This window comes from Barbus barbus, assembly GCF_936440315.1.
Source record: "Barbus barbus genome assembly, chromosome: 2".
Classification (NCBI taxonomy): domain Eukaryota; kingdom Metazoa; phylum Chordata; class Actinopteri; order Cypriniformes; family Cyprinidae; genus Barbus; species Barbus barbus.
The window spans coordinates 4,614,675-4,637,833 of NC_136730.1; the positions used below are offsets into that span (position 1 = coordinate 4,614,675).

Genomic DNA, 23,159 nt, shown 5'->3' on the forward strand with positions numbered 1-23,159 from the left:
ACGAGCGAACGAGTGCTGCTGCTCGCTAAACAGACGGAGCAGAATAGAATAATAGCTCAATAATTCTGAATAAAATATACATTTGTTGTTGGACATTAAATGTGACGTAGAATTTTAACTCTATATATAAGTGTATTTCTATGATAGCAGTAACTGTAAATCAAATGTAAGCTGGCTAATACAGCTATACTAGCTCAAAAATGTGTTCCTCTTATCAGTTAAAATGTACTCTGATTTCTATTATTTATTTTCATTTTTAATTCAGTGGTCTTAACTTTTGATTTAGTGTTTTTAAAGCTTTAATGCTTTAAAATAAATTTTAGATTGTAATGTTTTAATGTTCTACTAATAACCATAAAATGTACAGCGGTCATAAAATCAGAGAGAAAGGCTGCATGGCTAGAAACTGTTGATCAATTGAATGCGCAAGTAGCAACCATGTTAAAATGTTTTCATATATCTTTAAAAAAATAATAATAAAAAAGGTCATTACATTTTGGCAACAATACATTAAATAGCCTACAGTTGGTTGTAGCCTATTTTATTATTTATTTGATTATTTAAGGTGTATTTTCTGTATACATTTATTTTTGGACTAATAATAAAGTCAGCTAACTGTATGTGAGAGACTCAGTGGTAATATGGATGTGTTCCTATTGGTCCGTGTTAGAGGAGCTCAGCTGAGCCGGACAGTTAGTCTGCTCCTGACCAGGTTAGTTTCTCAGCAAGTTTCCACAGTGACTGAGCTTGAGCTATGATAAACTTGCCTTCGGAAACCAAATCAAGTGATAATAAGTCAGAATTACTGAAATAAGCCTGACTTATTTGGTAAACTATAGTTTTATGAAACAGCCCCCCCGAGTTAAAACTGAATAAAAACTGGGCTGAAATGCCATCAGTTTGAACATTTCTCATTAGTAGACTAATAGAAGAACGTTTAAACTGCTGTAAAATCTATTTAATTATATTTAACAGTTTTGTTTGTTCCCTGAATATCTTTAAAGAGCAACCTTTAATAGCTTATAGTGAATTTGACACACATTAAGAAACTGGTTTTGGAGAAGAGGATGAGTCCGGAGGTCTTTCTGTGTGGAGTTTGCTGTTCTCCATGTGTTGGTTTGGTTTCTTCCACAGTCTAATCTACAGCACAGGTGAATTAGAGACACTAAATCATCCGTATGTGTGAGAGTGTGATCGTGTCTCTGTTATCTTGTGAGTTTCCCAGCCTTCAGACTCCAGCATCCTGTGACTCTACAAGAAGAATGGATGAAATCAGGTTGGAGTTTGTTCCTCTGTTACGGCAAACTGGCTTTGGTCTTCGGTAGATGTAACTGTGAGACACACACACACACACACGCACGCAGAGTAAAGGTCTGTCTGTCAGTGAATGTGAATGGTTTTGGAAAAGACACTCAGATGGAGAGAGACGGATCAGACAGATGTTTTACCTCTCGCTCTGTAGTATTTGAACAGCAGCACGACTGTCGACAGCAGATACGGACAAGCTGCCAGAAGAAAACTGAGGATGCTGAAGACAGAAATCTGACCTGAACGTAACACTGAAAAACACAGAAACAAGCACTTATTAATACTTTTAAGTCACGTGACCGGCTCAAAGATTTAGAGGGCAAAACATCCATAGGACTGCAGCACAAGCCTGTCAGTTTTCCATCTGTTTCACAGCCGCAAATATTTAATCACCTCTCAAAAGAATAAAACAAAAGTATGTGAACAAAATGCAAGTTTTGACCATGTTAATCCATGTTAAGCACCCGCGGCAATATTTCAATCATAAACAGTGCAACAAAACGATATAGAAACAGTTAAAGTGCCTTCAAATACCAAATATAGTAATCACTATATTAATGCTGCATAGTTTTATGAATATGAACGCAATCCGCTGAATGCTTCAGTGTTTTCCATATAATGGTTTTCTATGGGAAACATTACAAAATACATAATTTTTCATACATCATCAATAAGGTGTTTTCTGAACTTCGCCATTTAATATCTGAGTTTTACTACATTAATACTTGATGCAGTCTGAGTAAAAATAACTGTCGGTCAGTGGAGCAAAGCTTTGTTTTGTCCTCCAGGTGGGCTTTCCTATCAGGGGGTGACGTCACATGAAAACTATCAATTGAGCAGCGCTGCAGATCTCCTGAAGGCTTTCAAAAAGTTTCTCGGGGAACCCCAAGTTTTAGGATTATATTGTCTGGTTATTTTAAACAACACGCAAGTATTTATCACAGTATTTACTAACCATTATCAGACAGATTTATCCGGTTGCTCTCCTGTGATGATTGTGGTCTTTCATCTCTCTGTCCTCTACACCAGTACTGACCCTGATCAGACTCAGTAGCTCCTCTGATAGTGAGAGTGTCTCTGTTTACAGTGTAACGATCAGACAACTGTAACTTTACACTGTCTTTATACCACTCATATCTCCACTCAGGTGTCTGGTAATATCTCCAGTCATATGTCAGGCCATTTCTCTGTCTCCAGTTACTGTAAGTCTCAATCACACAGGTCAGATTGAGTGTCTCTCCAGTGAATACAGGACTGTCTGGAGTCACAGTCAGAGTAGATCTGGGTGAATCTGTGAAGAGAGAAGACAGAGGTCTATCAGTGATCTAGTCAGAAACATGATCTGATCTGAGTTTCTGTATTTTCGTAACACTGATATGGAGATGAGAGCGATGGTCTCTATTCGTTTTGCTCCTGTCAACTAAATGGTTTCATGACAATTCTTCCGAGAACTTTAGGTATAGTAAAGTTAATAACTTGTTAACCTGTTTCTCAGCTTTTGTTGTTGTTGTTGTTGATTATATGAATATTTATATAATATTTGGTTGGGAAATGAAATGATAAATAAATGAAAACATTCAGTGTAACTGCCATGATGATAAATGCACATTGAGAAACATTGCACTTTCTTCCATCTGTATTTATCTCTGTATTACTCAGTATAAATGTGCCCTGTGCTGCAGAATGAGTTTGAATGAACACGGGATAATTATGAGCTGCAGGCAAAACAAGTGAAACATCAATTTTGGTTGAATGAGGTTTTCACAAAAATGAGTTGATTAAGCTCTCGTCTAGTGATCCTAACGCTCCACACAGCAATTAAACATCTAAACATGCCTTTATTCGTGTGCTTTCTAAAGTTTTCAGTCTTTCTGTTCACTACTTGACCACTGCTGCTTCCCCTCAGCACAAGTTTGGTATTGTTGTAAAGCGCACCAATCCAGCTTTGTGAATATTATAGTGAATACTCGATGTCATGAGTCTGAACCAATGAAACATCATTTTCAAACTCATGCTGATGTAAACAAACCAGCTTGTTGCTAAGCAGCAGTAAATAACACCTTTGGTGATTGTTCAAAACACCCTGAACATGCTTTGTGTCATGAAAACATGAAAAGAAAATGGCAAAGGAAAATGTATTTTTATTTTTTATTATGATGTTCAGGTCTGTGCTCAAATACATCAGATTGAAGCCTTTAGCTGTTGTGTGGTGTCTTTAGTTTTTATCAGCATTATAAAAGCTATGATACACACTATATTGATAAAATATTAAACGCATTATAAAAGCTATGATACACACTATATTGATAAAATATTAAACGCATTATAAAAGCTATGATACACACTATATTGATAAAATATTAAAAGCATTATAAAAGCTATGATACACACTCATGGAAATGACTAAAGTAGTCAAACCTGTTCATTAGAAGGGGGTGACCCAATACTTTTGGCAATATAGTGTATATGGCCATGAGTGTAGTGTTATTAAGATGACACTTCATAGTTCAAATTTAAAATACATTTTGAGATTCCTGTAACCAGTTTATTTTTGCATCTGTTGTGAACACAAGAACAGCTCCTTAACAAGTTAAAAGAGAATTAAACAATTAAACCCTCAAGTGAAGTGTAAATTATGATATTTATGAGTTGCATGAATGTAACATCTGAAAATGACAATGTATTTTGATTGGATGTGTGATCATACATGTAGTACAGAAGGACAATGATATTCAACTCACCTTTCAGAGAGAAAGAAGCGGCAGAGCTTGATTGTGATGATTGTTGTCTTTCATCTCTCTGTCCTCTACACCAGTACTGACCCTGATCAGACTCAGTAGCTCCTCTGATAGAGAGAGTGTCTCTGTTTACAGTGTAACGATCAGACGACTGTAACATTACTCTGTCTTTATACCACTTATATCTCCAGTCAGGTGTCTGGTAATATGTCCAGTCATGTCTCCAGTCATATATCAGGCCATTTCTCTGTCTCCAGTCACTGTAAGTCTCAATCACACAGGTCAGATTGAGTGTCTCTCCAGTGAATACAGGACTGTCTGGAGTCACAGTCAGAGTAGATCTGGGTAAATCTGTGAAGAAACACAAACTGGACTGATATCTGGTTGTATGTTAGTGTGAAAAAAGTAACTTGTCAGGTTTGGGGTCTCTGGAGACCCTACATTGAAATAAATGGGGAAATGATCAAATCGATACTTTACTTTTTCATTTGTCAAGTAAAATAAATAAATCCACCACAATGCAGGCCACAAAAAAACAAGAAAATTAAGTGCAACCCTTCCACACATTCATAACGATTACGCTCACACACACACACACACACACACACACACACACACATAGGGATGGGTATCGTTAAGGTTTTAACGGTATTACTACTCTTATCGATACTGCTTATCGATCCGGTACTTTAACGGTATTCTTATCGGTACTTTTTGTTTTACTTTGTTTCTTTGTTCATATTCTTACAGTATCTTATCTTATGTATATAAAACACTAAAAATGCCTGCACTTCATCAATTTGTAAATGCACCAGTGTGCAGGTATTTTTAGTGTTTTATATACATAAGATAAGATACAGTAACAACATGAACAAAGAAACAAAGTAAAACAAACTGACAAATACAATAAAACAAACACACAAACGAAATGAAATAAACAGTGCTTTCATTTTTCCATGAAGGTCTACTAATATTAATGTTCAGGTAAGTAATAGTTACAAAAGTAATCAAATGTAAATGAGCACTGCATAGTTTTCACTGTATGTACTGATAGATTTATGTTTATTAAAGCTATAACGTTGTTCAGATTAAGAGCTGTGGGTGATTTTCTCTTTGCATTTTGTTCTTTGATTAACATTGATGGCTCAAGCTCCAGTCTGACACTTTACTGACACGCATCGGATTTTCTCCCAACTGTTCTCGTCCACTTAAAACATAAAAGTGAAGACTCTCATAACCGGCCATTTTGACACATTGTGTGTGTAATTTTTTGGCATATTTTTGTGTGTTATTTCGACGCGCCCGAAGCTCAAAGTGCACTTTGCTTGTCCGTTTTGGAGCACGCCGCCGCGCAGGCACACGCGCGCACACACATTTCAGCCTGGGGAACAGCAGATTGTACTTTCAACGTTTTACTATCAAATATGTCCTGCAATGTAGCAACAGTAAAGACGGCATTTTATAACAATCACTGATTGAGCTGATTCAGATAAGTTTTGGTTCGGAGGAACGAATCCGCGCCGCTATGAAGGGAAGGGAGAAATGCGGCTATAATCCTTGGAAGCCAACATCGAAAAAAAATAAATAAATACTTAGCTTAATATAACAGCCACAGGCCTAAAGTGTGAGCAGATGTTTGAATAGTTGGTTCTCTCTTCTATCATAATTAAACAGGACTTTCATGTTGCGTGTGCTGAAGCTCCGCGTGAGCGCGATCTGGCTTCTGAATTGCGCATAGCAAAAATGCATCATAGACAAATGTTTGAATATTATTGCACATAAAAACAGCTGGCGACATATATATATATATATATATATAGAGAGAGAGAGAGAGAGAGAGAGAGAGAGAGAGAGCAACAATAAATGTATGTGTGTTTTCTTAATTTCTCCAATACCGACAGATGTACCGATAACGTCAGAGCTTATCGATACTCCGGTCTTTCATAATTTAGCCCCGAGACCGATTTAATACCGAGTTTCGGTACCCATCCCTACACACACACACACACACACACACACACACACACACACACACACACACACACACACACACAGACACAGACACAGACACAGACACAGACACACACACAAACACAGACACAAACACACACACACACACACACACACACAGACACACACACAAACACAGACACACACACACACACACACACACACACACACACAAACACAGACACAGACACACACACACACACACACACACACACACACACACACACACACAGACACACACACAAACACAGACACACACACACACAGACACACACACACACCACAAACACCCCATCCCCAAAAATCACCCATAGACATCAATTGAAGGCTATAAAAATATTGACTTTTTGTTACATAATTTGTCAAAAATTTCAGTTACAATGCAGACAACACACACAATCTGAAGGGGTGACACCACAGCACACCCACGAAGGAGGAAAAACACACACGACCCCCTACCCCACCCCACGACCCCCAAACCCATAAAACCCACTCATAATAAATGAAACATTGACATGACATGAGTGGCTCTCTTACATAATTTGCATAATTTATTTACTGTGTGGAGACGTGCTGATACCCCGTTTGGTCTCGTTCTGTCTCGTGTATCTTATCAGTGTCTGCGCTTGCTTGGACATTTGTTGTGAAAAAATAAGGAAAGTGTGTTCAGCTGAATTCAATTAGTATTTTGTTAGACAGGTATATATATATATATAAAAAGCTTAGTTTACCGCGGTAGTTGTCGTGTGATGACCGAGGGATATATGTATCACTTTTTATTTCTCCTCTTTTCTACTTGTTTCACTTCGGTTTCAGTTTTTATAACCATTTCTTACTGTGTAAGTAAGTTGTTGTTTTTAGCATGTGTGTTATTTCTTAGCATTACTGATAAACTATACTGTCGTGATTTGTATTTATCTATTTTAATTTCAGTTTATTATGAATTTATGATGTCTGTATAGGTCTTTTATTAAGTTTTAGTTTTATTTAATTTGAGTTATTTTAATACTTCAACAAACTAAATGAAAATGAAATTATATATATATATATATATATATATATATATATGTACGTGTGTGGTTGAACATATAGTTGTTGTTGTTTTTTTTTGGTGTTTGGCATAGTGTTATGTTAGAATCATTATTATACTTATACCTTTTGTTCTTTAATATACAGTGGGTACAGAAAGTATTCAGACCCTTTTCTGTGACACTCATATATTTAACTCAGGTGCTGTCCATTTCTTCTGATCATCCTTGAGATGGTTCTACACCTTCATTTGAGTCCAGCTGTGTTTGATTATACTGACTGGACTTGATTAGGAAAGCCACACACCTGTCTGTATAAGACCTTACAGCTCACAGTGCATGTCAGAGCAAATGAGAATCATGAGGTCAAAGGAACTGCCTGAAGAGCTCAGAGACAGAATTGTGGCAAGGCACAGATCTGGCCAAGGTTACAAAAACAATTCTGCTGTACTTAAAGTTCCTAAGAGCACAGTGGCCTCCATAATCCTTAAATGGATGACGTTTGGGACGACCAGAACCCTTCTTAGAGCTGGCCGTCCGGCCAAACTGAGCTATCGGGGGAGAAGAGCCTTGGTGAGAGAGGTAAAGAAGAACCCAAAGATCACTGTGGCTGAGCTCCAGAGATGCAGTCGGGAGATGGGAGAAAGTTGTAGAAAGTCAACCATCACTGCAGCCCTCCACCAGTCGGGGCTTTATGGCAGAGTGGCCCGACGGAAGCCTCTCCTCAGTTCAAGACACATGAAAGCCCGCATGGAGTTTGCTAAAAAAACACCTGAAGATTCTCTGGTCTGATGAGACCAAGATAGAACTTTTTGGCCTTAATTCTAAGCGGTATGTGTGGAGAAAACCAGGCACTGCTCATCACCTGTCCAATACAGTCCCAACAGTGAAGCATGGTGGTGGCAGCATCATGCTGTGGGGGTGTTTTTCAGCTGCAGGGACAGGACGCCTGGTTGCAATCGAGAGAAAGATGAATGCGGCCAAGTACAGGGATATCCTGGACGAAAACCTTCTCCAGAGTGCTCAGGACCTCAGACTGGGCCGAAGGTTTACCTTCCAACAAGACAATGACCCCAAGCACACAGCTAAAATAACGAAGGAGTGGCTTCACAACAACTCCGTGACTGTTCTTGAATGGCCCAGCCAGAGCCCTGACTTAAACCCAATTGCGCATCTCTGGAGAGACCTAAAAATGGCTGTCCACCAACGTTTACCATCCAACCTGACAGAACTGGAGAGGATCTGCGAGGAGAAATGGCAGAGGATCCCCAAATCCAGGTGTGAAAAACTTGTTGCATCTTTCCCAAAAAGACTCATGGCTGTATTAGATCAAAAGGGTGCTTCTACTAAATACTGAGCAAAGGGTCTGAATACTTAGGACCATGTGATATTTCAGTTTTTCTTTTTTAATAAATCTCCAAAAATGTCAACAATTCTGTGTTTTTCTGTCAATATGGGGTGCTGTGTGTACATTAATGAGAAAAAAAAATGAACTTAAATGATTTTAGCAAATGGCTGCAATATAACAGAGTGAAAAAATTAAGGGGGTCTGAATACTTTCCGTACCCACTGTATTTAATAGTTTTTAGCTTTATTTTTTGCTTTTCATTTAAATGTTAAGTTTTGAAATTTTGTTGCATGCATTTATCATTTTTATTTAATTTCTTTATTTTTAATAGTATATGTAAATGTATAGGTAGCATTTATAAAGTTTTAGTTTTGGATCTGTTTTTAGTTGTTTTAATACTACTATTGATTGCTTCTGTTGTCCTCATTTTGTAAGTCGATTTGGATAAAAGCATCTGCTAAATGACTAAATAAAAATAATAAAATAAAAAAGCTACAACAAAGAACACGCACAGAAATGATGGAAGGACACCACAGCACATCCACGATGGAGAATAAATGCAAACACACTCTCTCACACACACAAACACACACACACACACACAGTACAAAAGAATGCTAAACTTTGACAGAATATTTATTTTTATTATTACAATAATGATTTTGCAGTCTCTTAACATTAATCTAATAAAATAACAAAAAAAGTGAGATCTACATCTATGTGGAAATGGCTAAATGAGTCGTTGAGTAATGCTCTAGAGCCATCTGGTGGCTGCTGTTAAAATTTCATGTTTTTTTTTTTGTTTTTTTTTTAAAGTGTTTGTTTTCAAATAGATGGAAGCAACTTGGCATTAAACTGTGGCACCTTGGCCATGTTATCCTCATGAATTAAAATTAGGAATGCTGGTCTTTTATAAAGTGAATTTTACATAAAAAACAGTTTATATAAATTAAAAATATTATAAATCCTCCAAAAACTCCACAAATGTGGAGTAAAAACATGAATAAACTGAGTAAAAAAAGACCACAAACAGTATGAGTGTAATTCCCAAACGAACAGTGCACAAGGGTTCAATAACTTTTACAGCTACTTAGGAAAACTGATGAAAAATGTTTAGTGAATACGGCCCGGGGTTATGCAGGGTGAGTTCACAAGATAATGAGCAACAGCTGATCAGGCAAGATGAGTCTGGGTAATGAGGAATGATATTACGCTGCGCCTGAAAGTAGTCCCCAGCTATATCATAGGATACTGAGCTGGGGACTACTTTCAGGCGCTGCGTCATATCACTACGCCTGCTGGACTCATGGTACGGCAGCAAAGTTCCTTGATTATTAGAAAATCGCAACTTTTCATTTTCCGTCGGTCTTAGTACACGATGTAACTACAGAAGAGTCAATCTTTAAATTGGAAAATTATCAAAATTCTTTGGTCATTTTTGAGCGTGATGCTAACGGTCTAATAGGATTCAATGATCTATGCTAAGCTAAGCTAAAAGTGCTACCTCCAGACCCGGAGATCGGCTGAATGGATTCAAAAACGGTAAAACTCAACTGTTTAACTCTTGGGGAGTTGGAAAATGAGCATATTTCCAAAAACAGTGGAGTGTCCCTTTAAGGCGAGACACTGCAGGTCAAAAGGGCAAAAAACCCAAACTAATAGTTATGGCCTTACTTATCCAGCTGACTGATTACACTGATACTTGCAAACATTTTTTGTATTACAAGTCTTCTAAAATGTTAGTTTAAATATGCAAATTAGTCATTATTTAATGAAATATGCACAAATTTGCATACATTTCTAGTACAAAAATCTAAACACTGGATGATGTCAGTTTTTTTTTTTTTTTTTTGACATATTAGAGTCAAAAATCTCATTTTGTCACTCCATAATTCAGAAAATACTTTTCTGTTTACAGACAGGAAACGGTATATTTTCACAATTTTGGGGGGAATAAAATGTTGTATATAATCAAGCAAATGATATATGAACCAATCCCTCTGTAAAACCTTCAGGATATAAAACTGAAGTTTGGTGTGTAAGTGCTACTGAAGAGATTTATGGCTCAGTGAAGGAGAAAAAACTCATTTTGAGAAAACGGCTTTTAAAAATATGTATTGTGATTGAAATCAGTGACACAAATAGATAAAGTGCTATAAAAGAAACACTTGACAGTGTCTTTAGGATGTTTTCTTTCCACTAGTCTGAAAAAACACACTTTATGAAAAAACTAAATCCTCAAAATATCAAACCTGACAGGTGCATGAAAAAAACTGTGCCCTTAAAACAACTAAACTAAATGAAAGAAAGAAAGATGAATGTTTTCAATGATTGAAATTTCATTGTACTATTCATAATATATTTATTTATACTGGACAGTTTATATATGATGATTCTGTTTCTCTGAAAGAAAATGTTGGTTATAGTAAAAAATACAACTTTCTCATGTATCTGACTGACAGATAAACTGTATGCTGTTATTTCAGTGTTGCTGTTAATGTAATTATTTTAGCAAATCATTTTCTATATATTCAGTTCAGTTAAATCAGTCAGAGCTACAATACTAAACTTATGCAGCCTGGAGCAACAAATATTGATGTTAAATGAGTATTAATCAGATGTGAATATGATCACTCACCTGATACAGTCAGTGTAACAGCAGCACTGATGTCTGATCTCTGTGAGTCTGATCTCTCTCCTCTACAGCTGTATTCACCACTATCAGACACATGAGCTGTGAAACTGTACTGTGCTGTTGTTGTTGTTGTGTATACAGGATACTGAGTGTATCCATCTTTAAAAAACCAGCTGTATGTCCACTGAGTGTTTCCTGCTCTCTGTATGTCACATGTGAGAGTGACTGTCTCTCCGCTGAACACACGCTGATCTGGAGTCACCTTCAATACAGGTTTTGGTCTCTCTGTATTAATACACATATGAGTAAATATTGATCAGCTACAGTATCATTGTATCAATCACTGTTATGAACTCAAAACCTCCTCGTGAGAAAAACACTGCATTGTGGGCAAAAAATATGAAAGAACATCAAAACAATTCAGATTTGTTTAATAAATCAAATGTACTGCAGCACTACCTTGAGTGAGTCCAGCGTGGATGAAGGACATCAGCACTAAAAACAGAAGAAACATGAATATAATAATGAAACATCCCTTCATTCAACACAATGCAGATCACTGAAACATATCTATTTCAGTTTATTTGACATGAACTGAAAGTGTCTTTCTGTGTTTTTATAAGCAACGTCAGCATCACACACAATGAAGTCAGAGGACTGGTGAACTGATACGAGAGTCGATTCTCTGATGGATTCACTGCTGCCCAGAGAAACACCTTCAACCACTGAGATTCACAACAAATCACAATATTCTCATCAACCAACGTGATGCAGTTTCTGTAGTGCTGTCTGTTTAGATTTGCATTGCTCGTTTTGCTCTTAGATCTTTTTTACTGTCTTTTTTCTGTTTGTATAACCATACATGTCCCAAATGAATTGTGCATTGTTTCCTCTGTTTGCTTCCCCTGTTTATAAACTACTCATCAGTTGTAGATGTTTTATAAACCTGCCGGTTACAGGTTGTGTGTGTATACACACTGGGGTGAAAGATCTACAAATGATGTGTAACACATTTACAACTGAAGTAGTTAACACTTTAGATTAGGGGATGCAGAAAGCTTAGTAAATGATTTATTGATGCGTTTACACAACAGGTTTTGAATACTTTGTAGTGTGTGCTGCACTGTAAGCGGTGACTGGTGAGGATGTAGACCAGGTTCCTGCAGAGATTAGCTCCAACCCTCAAGTGCAGACCTACCTCTCAGAAAAAAACACCCCTAAGAAAAGCGACCCACTTCAGTACTGGAAAGAACATGCTAATCAGTTTCCCTCTATGGCTGCTGTTGCAACCCAGTATCTCAGTGCCCCCTGCAGCTCTGTGGACAGTGAGAGACTTTTTAGTGCCGTTGCAAACGTCCTTGATGAGAACAGAAACTGGCTGAAACCTGACAAGGTAGAGCTGTTAGTTTTCATTAAGAAAAACATACATTTCCTTCTGTGAAACTTACTAATGTGATGACAGTAAGAGTTAGGAGTGTAGTTCCTAAAAGCACATTACTGGCTTTGCAAACACTGTGGCACTTTTATTTTTTTATTTTTTAAGTTGAGGTGCTATTTGTTTTTATATTAGACTTTTTTTTTTATATATATATATTTACTGTTGCACTAAAGTCCAAAAGTGAAGAATTTGTTATTTATTACTTGATTGTTCAAGCTACCTCACAGAAGTGCTCTGTTTGTTAACAGAGTTGTTGAATGTTAAAATAAGGTGAATTAAATAAAAAATAAGGAACATCCTGGATCTGTTTCTTCGCTCTTCCTTATTCTTTTTTTTATGTATTATAGAAGTATGGGATCGGGACTCGGTATCAGTAGATACTCAATCAAATGACTCTGACTCGGACTCGAGGACAAAAAAACCTGATCGGGACATCCCTACATGTCAACTTATATTAACCCTGACCCTATCTACTTATACTGTACTCACACACTAATGAGAGTTATATATATGTAGGTGTAACATTACTTATAGTTTAAGGGACTATTAAATAAAGTGAAACCAAATTCACTTTCGTATTAAGACACTTAAGAACACGTTACATGCAGTAATGTGGTTTATGTTTCTCATCACTGATTATTCACTGATACAAAACAAGCTACAAAACTCCTAAACAAACGAGATCAAAGTGTTTGAGATGCACTCAGCCTCACTTCCTGTTTGACGCTGGTACCATCAACTTAATTGTGACTTTACAGTAGACCCAGAAATAATTTAGACACTTAGTGTTTTCACATGAAGTATATTTTAAATGAACCAAACTCAGTTCAGTGAAAGTGAACCAGAAAAGAAAACTGAGTGAGCATGGTATAATAACAGCAGGAGGAAATGAAAGAATCAGTGCAAGGGGTGATGGGAACTGAAGTCCAGAACAAAACAAACAATAATGCAGAAGCGTGTCCTCTGGTGGCTGTCAAGGGCACAGCAGACACTGGCTATGACTCTTCTGTCTCAGTCTTTGATGCTCATTCAGGAGAGTGCATGTGTTCCCTTGATGTCTACTGAGGGTCAGAAAGCTGTCAGATTTCATCAAAAATATCTTAATTTGTGTTCTGAAGATGAACGAAGGTCTTACGGGTTTGGCAGATTTTCATTTTTGGGTGAACAAACCCTTTAAGTGTGACTTAGCTGTCTAAATACTTTAACATATACTTTTTGCTGATAAATTTGAATAATAAAGAATACAATTTTCAGTCGGCGCTGATAGCCTTGTGCCAACATACACAATAAAGGCAAAACATGCCAGAAAAAGAGAACAGAATTAGCAGTAAGACTTAAGTCACAAACCCTCCTACACACAACACAACCTGTTGAAATTGATCCTCAACTGAATACAACATATTAGAAATTTCAGTTGATTAGAGAACTACAGATAACAAGGTTGGAAACACTGTGGTCCTTCAGGAACTGAGTTTTGCACCCCAGATATAGAATATAATAAAATACTTACGGAGGATGAGAGGCAGTGCACCGGACCCCATACTGACACATTAATAAAATAACCTGCTGTCCGGAGTCATCTCAGACAGACACTTCCTGTTTAAAAAGTCATTTCACACTTCAAGAAGAGATGAGGGAGGAGATGAAACTATTACAGAAATAAATGAAGAAATAGGAAGAAAAATAGATCAATTCTAAGATATTGAGCTTCTTTTTTTAGTGCATGCAAGTTGTTAGATCTCTGTTTCTCTGCTTGAAGATACGTTCTTTCAGAATTGTTCTGTTATTTTGTTTGTTCACACTCACAGCCGCACACATTAAGATTAGATGTCATGAGGTGATATCTAATGTAGGTCTTTTAATGTAATTTGAGTTATTCTTTCAGCTGTGCTTTGCAGCTGAACTGCGGTTCATTCTGGAGAGATTGTGAGTAGCTCTGGTCTCGGTTTGTCGGCCAAAAGCGTTGCCTTCAACACAGACGACAGGCAGCTGCAGTCAAGACGAGTGGAAAAGAGCTGCAGAGAACAAAGCAGAAGTAAAACTAACAGCTATCAGCTCAACTCCACTCACTTAACACTTTTATTAGGCCTCTTAAAGACCATAACTGAAACCTGAAAATTCACCCAAGAATGAAAATTCTGTCATTAATTATTCACCTTCATATCATTCTAAACCCATAAGACCTTCATTCATCTTCAGAACAAAAATTAAGATATTTTTGATGAAATCTGAGAGCTCTCTGTCCCTCCAAAGACAGCAAGGGACCTGAAACGTTCAAGGCCCAGAAATGTAGTAAGGACATTGTTAAAAGTGATTCAACCGTAATTTTATAAAGCTACAAGAATACTTTTATTTACGAGCAGAGGAAGGCACACGCATACGTTGTGTCATGAACACACATCAAGGACTGACAGGGAAGAGAAGAATTTTTGGGTAATGTCATGGTTTTTTTTTTTTGTGCACAAAAACTATTCTCATAGCTTGATAAAATTACGGTTGAAGCACTGATGTTACTTTTTAACAACATAATTTTATTTTAGAAGACAGACTGAGGCGTCTGTGACAGCAGGAATACAGAGAAACAGAAGAGAGATAAAACAGCTCACACTAGTGCAAGAGCAGAAGTGTTTCATCACCCAGCACAGCACTTCCTGAAGAGATGAAGAGAAGCATTTAGTGACGTGTTGATGCAGATGCTGACCTACAGGAAAATAATGACAATTACATTTAGAGCTTTCAGTTCCTCTTGAAGCTCACAGACTGATACAATGTTCAGGCCATTTCATGATAGTCAATGTTGCAATGTCAGCTTTGGAGGAAAAGGCAGATGGATCTGCTGGTGAGTTTTGGATGAGTATTATTAACAAACAAAAATCTTTGAGAAGATGAGAGTAATGACATATATAGCAATTGTAAGTCGCTTTGGATAAAAGCGTCAGCTAAATGAATAAATGTAAATGTAAATGTAATGAACCTTTCTATTGCACAAATCGTTCTTTACAGTGGGAAAAAAAGTTCTTTAGATCATTAAAAGGCTTAGAAAAGGTGGTTCTTTTAAGAACTGGGGGCTGTTCCATAAAAGACGCTAAGAAAAGCGGGGATTAAAGTCCAAAACCTGACTTGAAATAACCTAACAAATCAATCGGGACTAAAGCGGTTCCATAAACGACAATTCAAGTTCACGCAATCTGACTAATGCTATCCAGGTTCAGTGAGTCAGGATAATGTGACGTACACGCTTATTCTGAAGCAGCCCTTAATGTCGATCATGGATCAAATCGATCCACCATAGCAAACAGCGAATATTTGTGCTGTTTAACGCATTTGAAACATTGTGTTTTCCTCAGTGCATAACTGATACGTCACAGGTATATTATTACATCTGTAAATGTCAGAAAGCCATGCAAATATATCCATTTAGCTGTCAGGAGTGGGCGGGGCTTATGCGAGAGAACGAGCGCTGCGGCGCGCATGCGCGCTACACAGACAGAGCAGGATATAATACTAGCGCAAGAATTCTGAATAAAATATACATTCTGCTAAAATATTTGTTGTTGGACATTAAATGTGACACATAGAATTTTACTACATATAAGTGTATTTTTATGATAGCAGCAACTGTTAATCACTAGCTCAAATGAGTTAAATGTGTGTTCCTCTTATCAGTTAAATTTCTAATTTTCTATTATAAATTTCTCTGATTTCTATTATAAATTTACATTTTTAATTCAGTGATTTTAACTTTTGATTGTGTTTTTATGCTTTAATGCTTTAAAGAGCCATTTTAGATTGTAATGTTTTAATGTTCTAATAACCATAAAAGGTACAGCTGTCATAAATTCAGAGAGAAAGGCTGCATGGCTAGAAACTTCTGATCAACTTCTGATTTAACTATGTTAAAATGTAATTCGCCTACATTTTGGGCACACTACATTAAATACAGTTGGTTGTTGCCTATTTTTTATTTATTTGATTATTTAAGGTGTATTTTCTGTATACTTTTATTTTTGGACCGATAATAAATTAAACTGACTGTATGTGAGAGAGTCAGTGGTAATATTGATGTGTTCCTATTGGTCAGAGTTAGAGGAGCTCAGCTTAGCCGGACAGTTAGCCTGCTCCGGACCAGGTTAGTTTGCCAGCATAAGTTGCCGGGGTAACTGAGTTTGAACTTTTTTAAGTTTGATTTATGAAACCGAATCTACCAAAAATAAGCCTGACTAACCGAAATAAGCCTGGCTTATACTCTAATCTTGGTTTATGGAACAGCCCCCTGTTCACTTAAAGCTGATTTGGGGAACCAACATTTTTTTTCTTTCTGCATCACTGTGAGTTTACACACAACATACAGAGCATCTCTTTTCTCTTTTCTCTCTCAGTATAAAGACACTTAAATAAACATAAAAAACGACTAATTTTAATCCTATTTCTGCTTTTGTTTTTAGTGTTCTTTTACATAGAGGGACAATTTAATATTACTAAAAATCCAGGTATTGTCCTGTTCACAAGCAGTTAAATCTCCGTAAACGGCCAATCATATATCTCAGTAAACATCTGTAAATTTTAAATATATTTAAAATGATACTGGTCTAATGTGTCATATGCACTTATAAAAACTGTAAAGAAAGGCTCAAATACAGCAAAGTATCAACAAAACTCTATTCTGTTTTTCAGCAAATGCAGGACTGCAAACATTTAAGTAAGTTTAACTAAACTAAGTAACTGTTTTAAGCTGTTTTAAAAAATTAGTGCTAATTAAAGTAAATATAATGATGTACAAAATTAATTAGTATCAATTTCATCCTGAAGTGGAACAATTAAAAGCATATGCCTTCCATTATTAGAAGAGTTCTTAAGAAGCTTTGCTGTGTATCCCTCAGATTCTGGAGGGATCACCGTCAGTTTTCTCTGGCCACTTCCACCTTCAATAATTGGAATGATTTGTGCATTGTCTGTGCTTTTTAATGCACTAAGCTATCGGTAATAGTACTGGCTAACAAATAATCGCACAAATAATGAAGATATATTAAGGAATAATGGCTTATAACTGACCTGATGTCTTGTATACAAGCCATCCACCAATTAAGTTTTCCATTATAGGAAACTCAACTGTAAGAGCTGCTGTAATCTACATAAAGAAAAAGCTTCAGCACATATCCAATACATGGATCCTGCTTACAAATACTGTCTTTAAAAACTCTCACCTCTGCATGGTTGCTGTTGTCAGGTAGAGAAATATGGCGTTTACCTAACCCTGCCATAAATAATTTAAGTTCTTGAGATCCTTGTGGGGTCCTATCTGTTGGTGCTGGGAGTAAAACTGAAGGCTAGTATGCTTTGAGGGGCTGCAACAGCTTTTGTCACAGGAGTTGGAAATATGTGTTTGCAGCTGCTGCTTTCTTTTCTGAACATACGACCTGTTGAAGGTATTCAAAAGAAGGTGATGCAATATTTTCAGGATTTATAAACATGTATTTGTATGCAGAGAAATCGTTATGATTTAAGAAAAAAAGATGGCAAAACCATCAGGGCTTTACGAACGAGAATTTTGGAACATTTGAGTGCAATTAGGAGATGTGATGCAACTTCGTCTGTTTCCCAACATTTTCAACTAGCTAAGCATGCAATTTCTGACCTGAAATTCCTGGGCATTGAAAGAGTTTTGCCTAAAAGGAGAGGTGGTGATTTGGATAAAAAACTGCTACAGAGAGAATCTTTTTGGATTTTTGAACTCAACAGTCTTTTCCCGAAAGGGATGAATGAAGAGATAAACTATTCATGTTTTCTGTAAATATTTCCTTTTTAAGAGATAAACATTGTTAACTTTTCTATGAAAGGGATTGTGTTTCTACCTGCTCTCTGGGTCTGGGCTGAAGCCCCTCCCATTACACATGTTACTTGTTCCCTGATTACCTACTGAGTACTAATTGACTGCATGTCTGGTGTTGATTCATTATGAGCATTGAGAATAGCTGGATGGCTGAAACGTCTGCTCTTGCTCTATTAAAATTTTTGATTCTTTTTGTAAAAGACTTTGTCTAGTTTTTCAGAGTGCGAACCATCTACAGTCTCTTCTAATCAAATAATAATCAATGATAACTGAACCTCAAATGTATTACCTTCTGGGTTTACTGTATTTGATGTGAAATTACATCTAACAATACATTTCTCTAAACTTTATTTTAAGGGTGAACTATCCCGAGAATACACATAATACACCTAAACTATACATATAAACACCTAACATTTTTGAGCACATATTAACAATACCTCGCAAACGATTGTTGTTTTTTGTAGACAACGAGTAAAACCAACAAATAAAGGAAAAGGACAGGAAACTTTGAATTATAGAAAGTCCTGAGAATGTTTCTCTGTACATTAAAAGAGTTACGCTTCCTCAAACAATCTGTGATGGGACTTTTTAATGATTGCATCTGTATTTTGATCAAACTTCAGACAATTATCAATAATCGTTCCTAAATAATTGCATTCCCCCACTATCACCCATAATTACTACAGGCATAAAACAAAAGAATATGAAAAAAACAAGAAGTTAGAATATGGTTGAGATTATGAATATGAGTCAGATGCTGAAAGCAAGGAAGAAATGTGCTCTAGATGACCGTGAGAGTAAAATAATCGGTTCAGATTGAACCCTCACAAGGTAATGAAATGCCAGGTCGCTAAAGACCCGAATAAGAAACAGTGATTGGCAAAAATGAATGCATTTAAGGGTTAGATGTTTTCAGTCATGTCACTACTGATTTTGTACTGATCGTTTACATTAATGTAAAATAATTTATATTTTTATGTTGAAGTAGGGTTGGTGGAAACCTCAGAAAGGTCAATTATAGATACAGTAAGACAGAAACACCTGTTCACCGCTCATTTTTGTCAGCTGTAGTTTAAGCACTTGTTTCAGGGTTTAACTCAAGAGATTAACGTAAATTGACCCATAGAGCCATCTGCTGTCTTGGAAGAGGAAGTTGCGCAATCGCATTTGTGCTCGGAACAGACATGAGCTGCCAGTCAAGAATAACCGATTTATGATTTATTATCTATTTATTATCGAATGACAAAATCGGAAATTATCACTTTGGTACATTGAGAAGGCATAAATATAAAATATTAATAATAATATAACTAAAAAAAAAAAAAAAAAACAACAACACAGGGCAATGTTAAAATGTAATTCGCCTACATTTTGCCCACAATACATTAAATACAGTTGGTTGTAGCCTATTTTTTTTATTATTTGAGGTGTATTTTCTGTATACTTTTATTTTTGGACCGATAATAAATTAAACTGACTGTATATGAGAGAGTCAGTGGTAATATTGATGCATTCCTATTGGTCCGTGTTAGAGGAGCTCAGCTGAGCCGGACAGTTAGCCTGCTCCTGACCAGGTTAGTTTCTCAGCATAAGTTGCCACGGTGACTGAGCTTGAGCTATGGTAATTTTGCTTTCAGAAACCAAATCAAGTGAAAATAAGTCAGAATTACTGAAATAAGCCTGGCTTATTTGGTAAACTTGTTTTATGGAACAGGCCCCAGGATTTCTCCCGGTGCTCGAGGTGTTATGAGATCTTCAGTTTCAGTGGGCGGAGCATTCTTGAATATTAATGATTACACGGACATGCTGGAACTGAGAATTTCAGTTTTCTCTTCTTGTATCTCAACAGGTTTAATGGAATATAAAAAAAAAAGGTAAATATATTTACAGCGTTGTCTAAACTACATTTGTTCATAATTTCGTAACAGTTTTGATTAGTTTGCATGTTTTGTTGCATGTTTTGTGCTGTCGTCCCTGACTGGATGATTGAAGGCGTTCTTTGTGAAATGTTAGGATAAATCACCGGAAACCTCAGATAGTTTTATACACTGATTTCATTTCGTCGTGCTGTTCATTTGTTGCTCGCAAACCTTTAAAACTGAGTCTTATTAATTGTTATTACTGCATGCTACAAATGAAATAACCTATGAATGTATCTGTGGACATATTTGTTGTATATGGTGTGATGATCCATGTCTTAACTTACTCTGTTCAACATTCTCCATGTTGTTTGGTTATAAACTATCAAGTTGCTGAGATTGGCATTGTTTTTTTTTTTGTTTTTTCATGTTTCTAATATATATTTAAAATTTGTACAAACAAATGTAAATGTTAGATGATCACAAGTAAAGGTTTAAGGAAAGGCCTAAGAAAACTTTGCAATGTTATTCTTATACAATTTATAATTCATACAAATGCATGATCTATTTTAATGCACAACAAACACTCATTCATCATTATAAGTCATGACGTTTTATAAACATATATATTCTTAATTAGGCTTTAAATAGAGGCATTTATATATATATATATATATATATATATATATATATATATATATATAAATAATAAAGTGGAATAAAGATTGGTTTGTGGCCTTGACTAGTTTTTGATAACTAGATGTTGTTATAATGTGTTTTGGTGTGAATGTTTAATATTATGTGAGACAGTGACTTTTCTTTTTTTTTTTGTGATTAATTCAATAATGATTTACACTGAAAATCCAGGAAAATGTAGTAATGGAGGATGTGATTAATATAAGTTTTCCTGATTTGAGTATGAATCACTATTGAATTCTTGTTACAAACTAAAACGATTTATGCCGCAGCAGACTACATAGAAGAAAAGAGTGATGTAAATATCTTTGTTGAATTTGCTGTATAAAAATATGACACATAAAGCTATTCTAAGATCATGTAAGAAAGGCAAAACAACAACAACAACATATTTCTAAACTTGATTCCTGCATTTGACTCATGACATTAGCATTCAGAAGTTTTGGCATTACTGTGTTGTTGTTTTGTATTATTTTAAGATTTTTATTTTAATTTTATTTAAGAAATATGCTTTTGTTTGACAGGGATGCATTAAAAAAATAACAGTAAGTACATTTATAATGTTACAAAAGATTTCTATTTCAAATAAATACTGTTTTTCTGAGCTTTCAATGCAAGGAATCCTGTCACTGTATAACGGTTTCCACACTTCTTTAAATAATAATCAGAAATGTTTCTTGAGCAGCAAATCAGAATATTAGAATGAATTCTGAAAGATCACATGACACTGAAGAGGAAAAATGAACTGACATCACAGAGAAAAAGCTTACAGTAATCAGAATCAGATAGAGCTTCATTGCCAAGTGTTTACATACAAAGAATATGTGTTGGTGACAGGAGCTACCAGCCCACAGAAAACAATAATAATACAGACACATACACATATTTTGACATACATAGACATACATTAAATTAAATGTTTAATACAAAATGTTGCTTATGGATTAAAGGAACACTTTCATCCATGTGTGTGGTCTTGGATTCCTGTTCATTTTGTAAATATAAGTCAAACAGTTTGAACGATCACACCAGGATAGATGAAAAATGATTAGTCCACAGATGCAAGTTTATTTCAGCTGTTGCACTCCAAAGATAACAATAGCAGACCGTTTTAAAGCTAAGATACAGCACAACAAACTGAAATCAATGTATAAAACTAGCTGAGGTTTGCTGTGCTTTATCCTGACATTACACAAAGAAACGTCACTAGTACTCATTTTTTTATTATAAAATAACAAATAAACACACACAAAAAATGTCTGGCTTTAATAGAGTTATTTTATATGATTTATATAATTATTATATGATTTATATTGTTATTAGTTTAACATTTATTATAAATCATGTATTTTAAATGAAAATTAATATACAGATCATATGTAATATAAATGAGCTGTAGTATCAATAGATAACACTATTTTAAAAATGACTACATGTGACCTTACATGTTTGAGTCTCTATCGCTATATATTTCAAATGTATAAACTAACTTAAGTTTCACTTGTGATGATCAGCTTCATGGTACCAACAAAGCCGGATTGGACCGGTTTGGTTTTGTCAACTCAAAACTAATCCTGTAACCCTGAGTTTGTTCAGCCACCATCATGGTACAGGCCCCTGGTCTCAAGCTTTTATTGACAACACCGTGGCTAACAGCGAATATATCTGTGCGGTTTAATGCATTTGAGACGTCGTGTTCTCCTCAGTGCATAACTGATACGTCACAGGTATATTTTTCATCTGTAAATGTTAGAAAGTCATGCAGATAAATCCATTTTGATCCTGTCAGGAGAGGATGAAGCTTACGACCGAACGAGTGCTGCTGCTCGCTAAACAGACGGAGCAGAATAGATTAATAGCTCAATAATTCTGAATAAAATATACATTTGTTGTTGGACATTAAATGTGACGTAGAATTTTAACTCTATATATAAGTGTATTCCTATGATAGCAGTAACTGTAAATCAAATGTAAGCTGGCTAATAAAGCTATACTAGCTCAAAAATATGTTCCTCTTATCAGTTAAAATGTACTCTGATTTCTATTATTTATTTTCAGTTTTAATTCAGTGGTCTTAACTTTTAATTTAGTGTTTTTAAAGCTTTAATGCTTTAAAATAAATTTTAGATTGTAATGTTTTAATGTTCTTCTAATAACCATAAAATCAGAGAGAAAGGCTGCATGGCTAGAAACTGTTGATCAATTTAATGCGCAAGTAGCAACCATGTTAAAATGTTTTCATATATCTTTAAAAGAATAATAATAA

At 35.7% G+C, this 23,159-nt stretch overlaps 1 protein-coding gene across 1 annotated transcript; it reads right to left on the bottom strand.

Annotated features, from left to right (window-relative positions):
• Positions 1–258: 258 nt before the first annotated feature.
• Positions 259–14,122, bottom strand: LOC306842543 (uncharacterized protein). Its single transcript, XM_079373475.1, has 6 exons — positions 14,016–14,122; positions 11,527–11,562; positions 4,050–4,397; positions 2,264–2,599; positions 1,449–1,547; positions 259–1,331 (listed from the first exon to the last, which is right to left on the bottom strand). Exons 1-6 carry the CDS (start codon positions 14,044–14,046, stop codon positions 1,273–1,275), a joined length of 909 nt encoding a protein of 302 aa, XP_079229601.1. The 5' UTR covers positions 14,047–14,122; the 3' UTR covers positions 259–1,272.
• Positions 14,123–23,159: the final 9,037 nt, after the last annotated feature.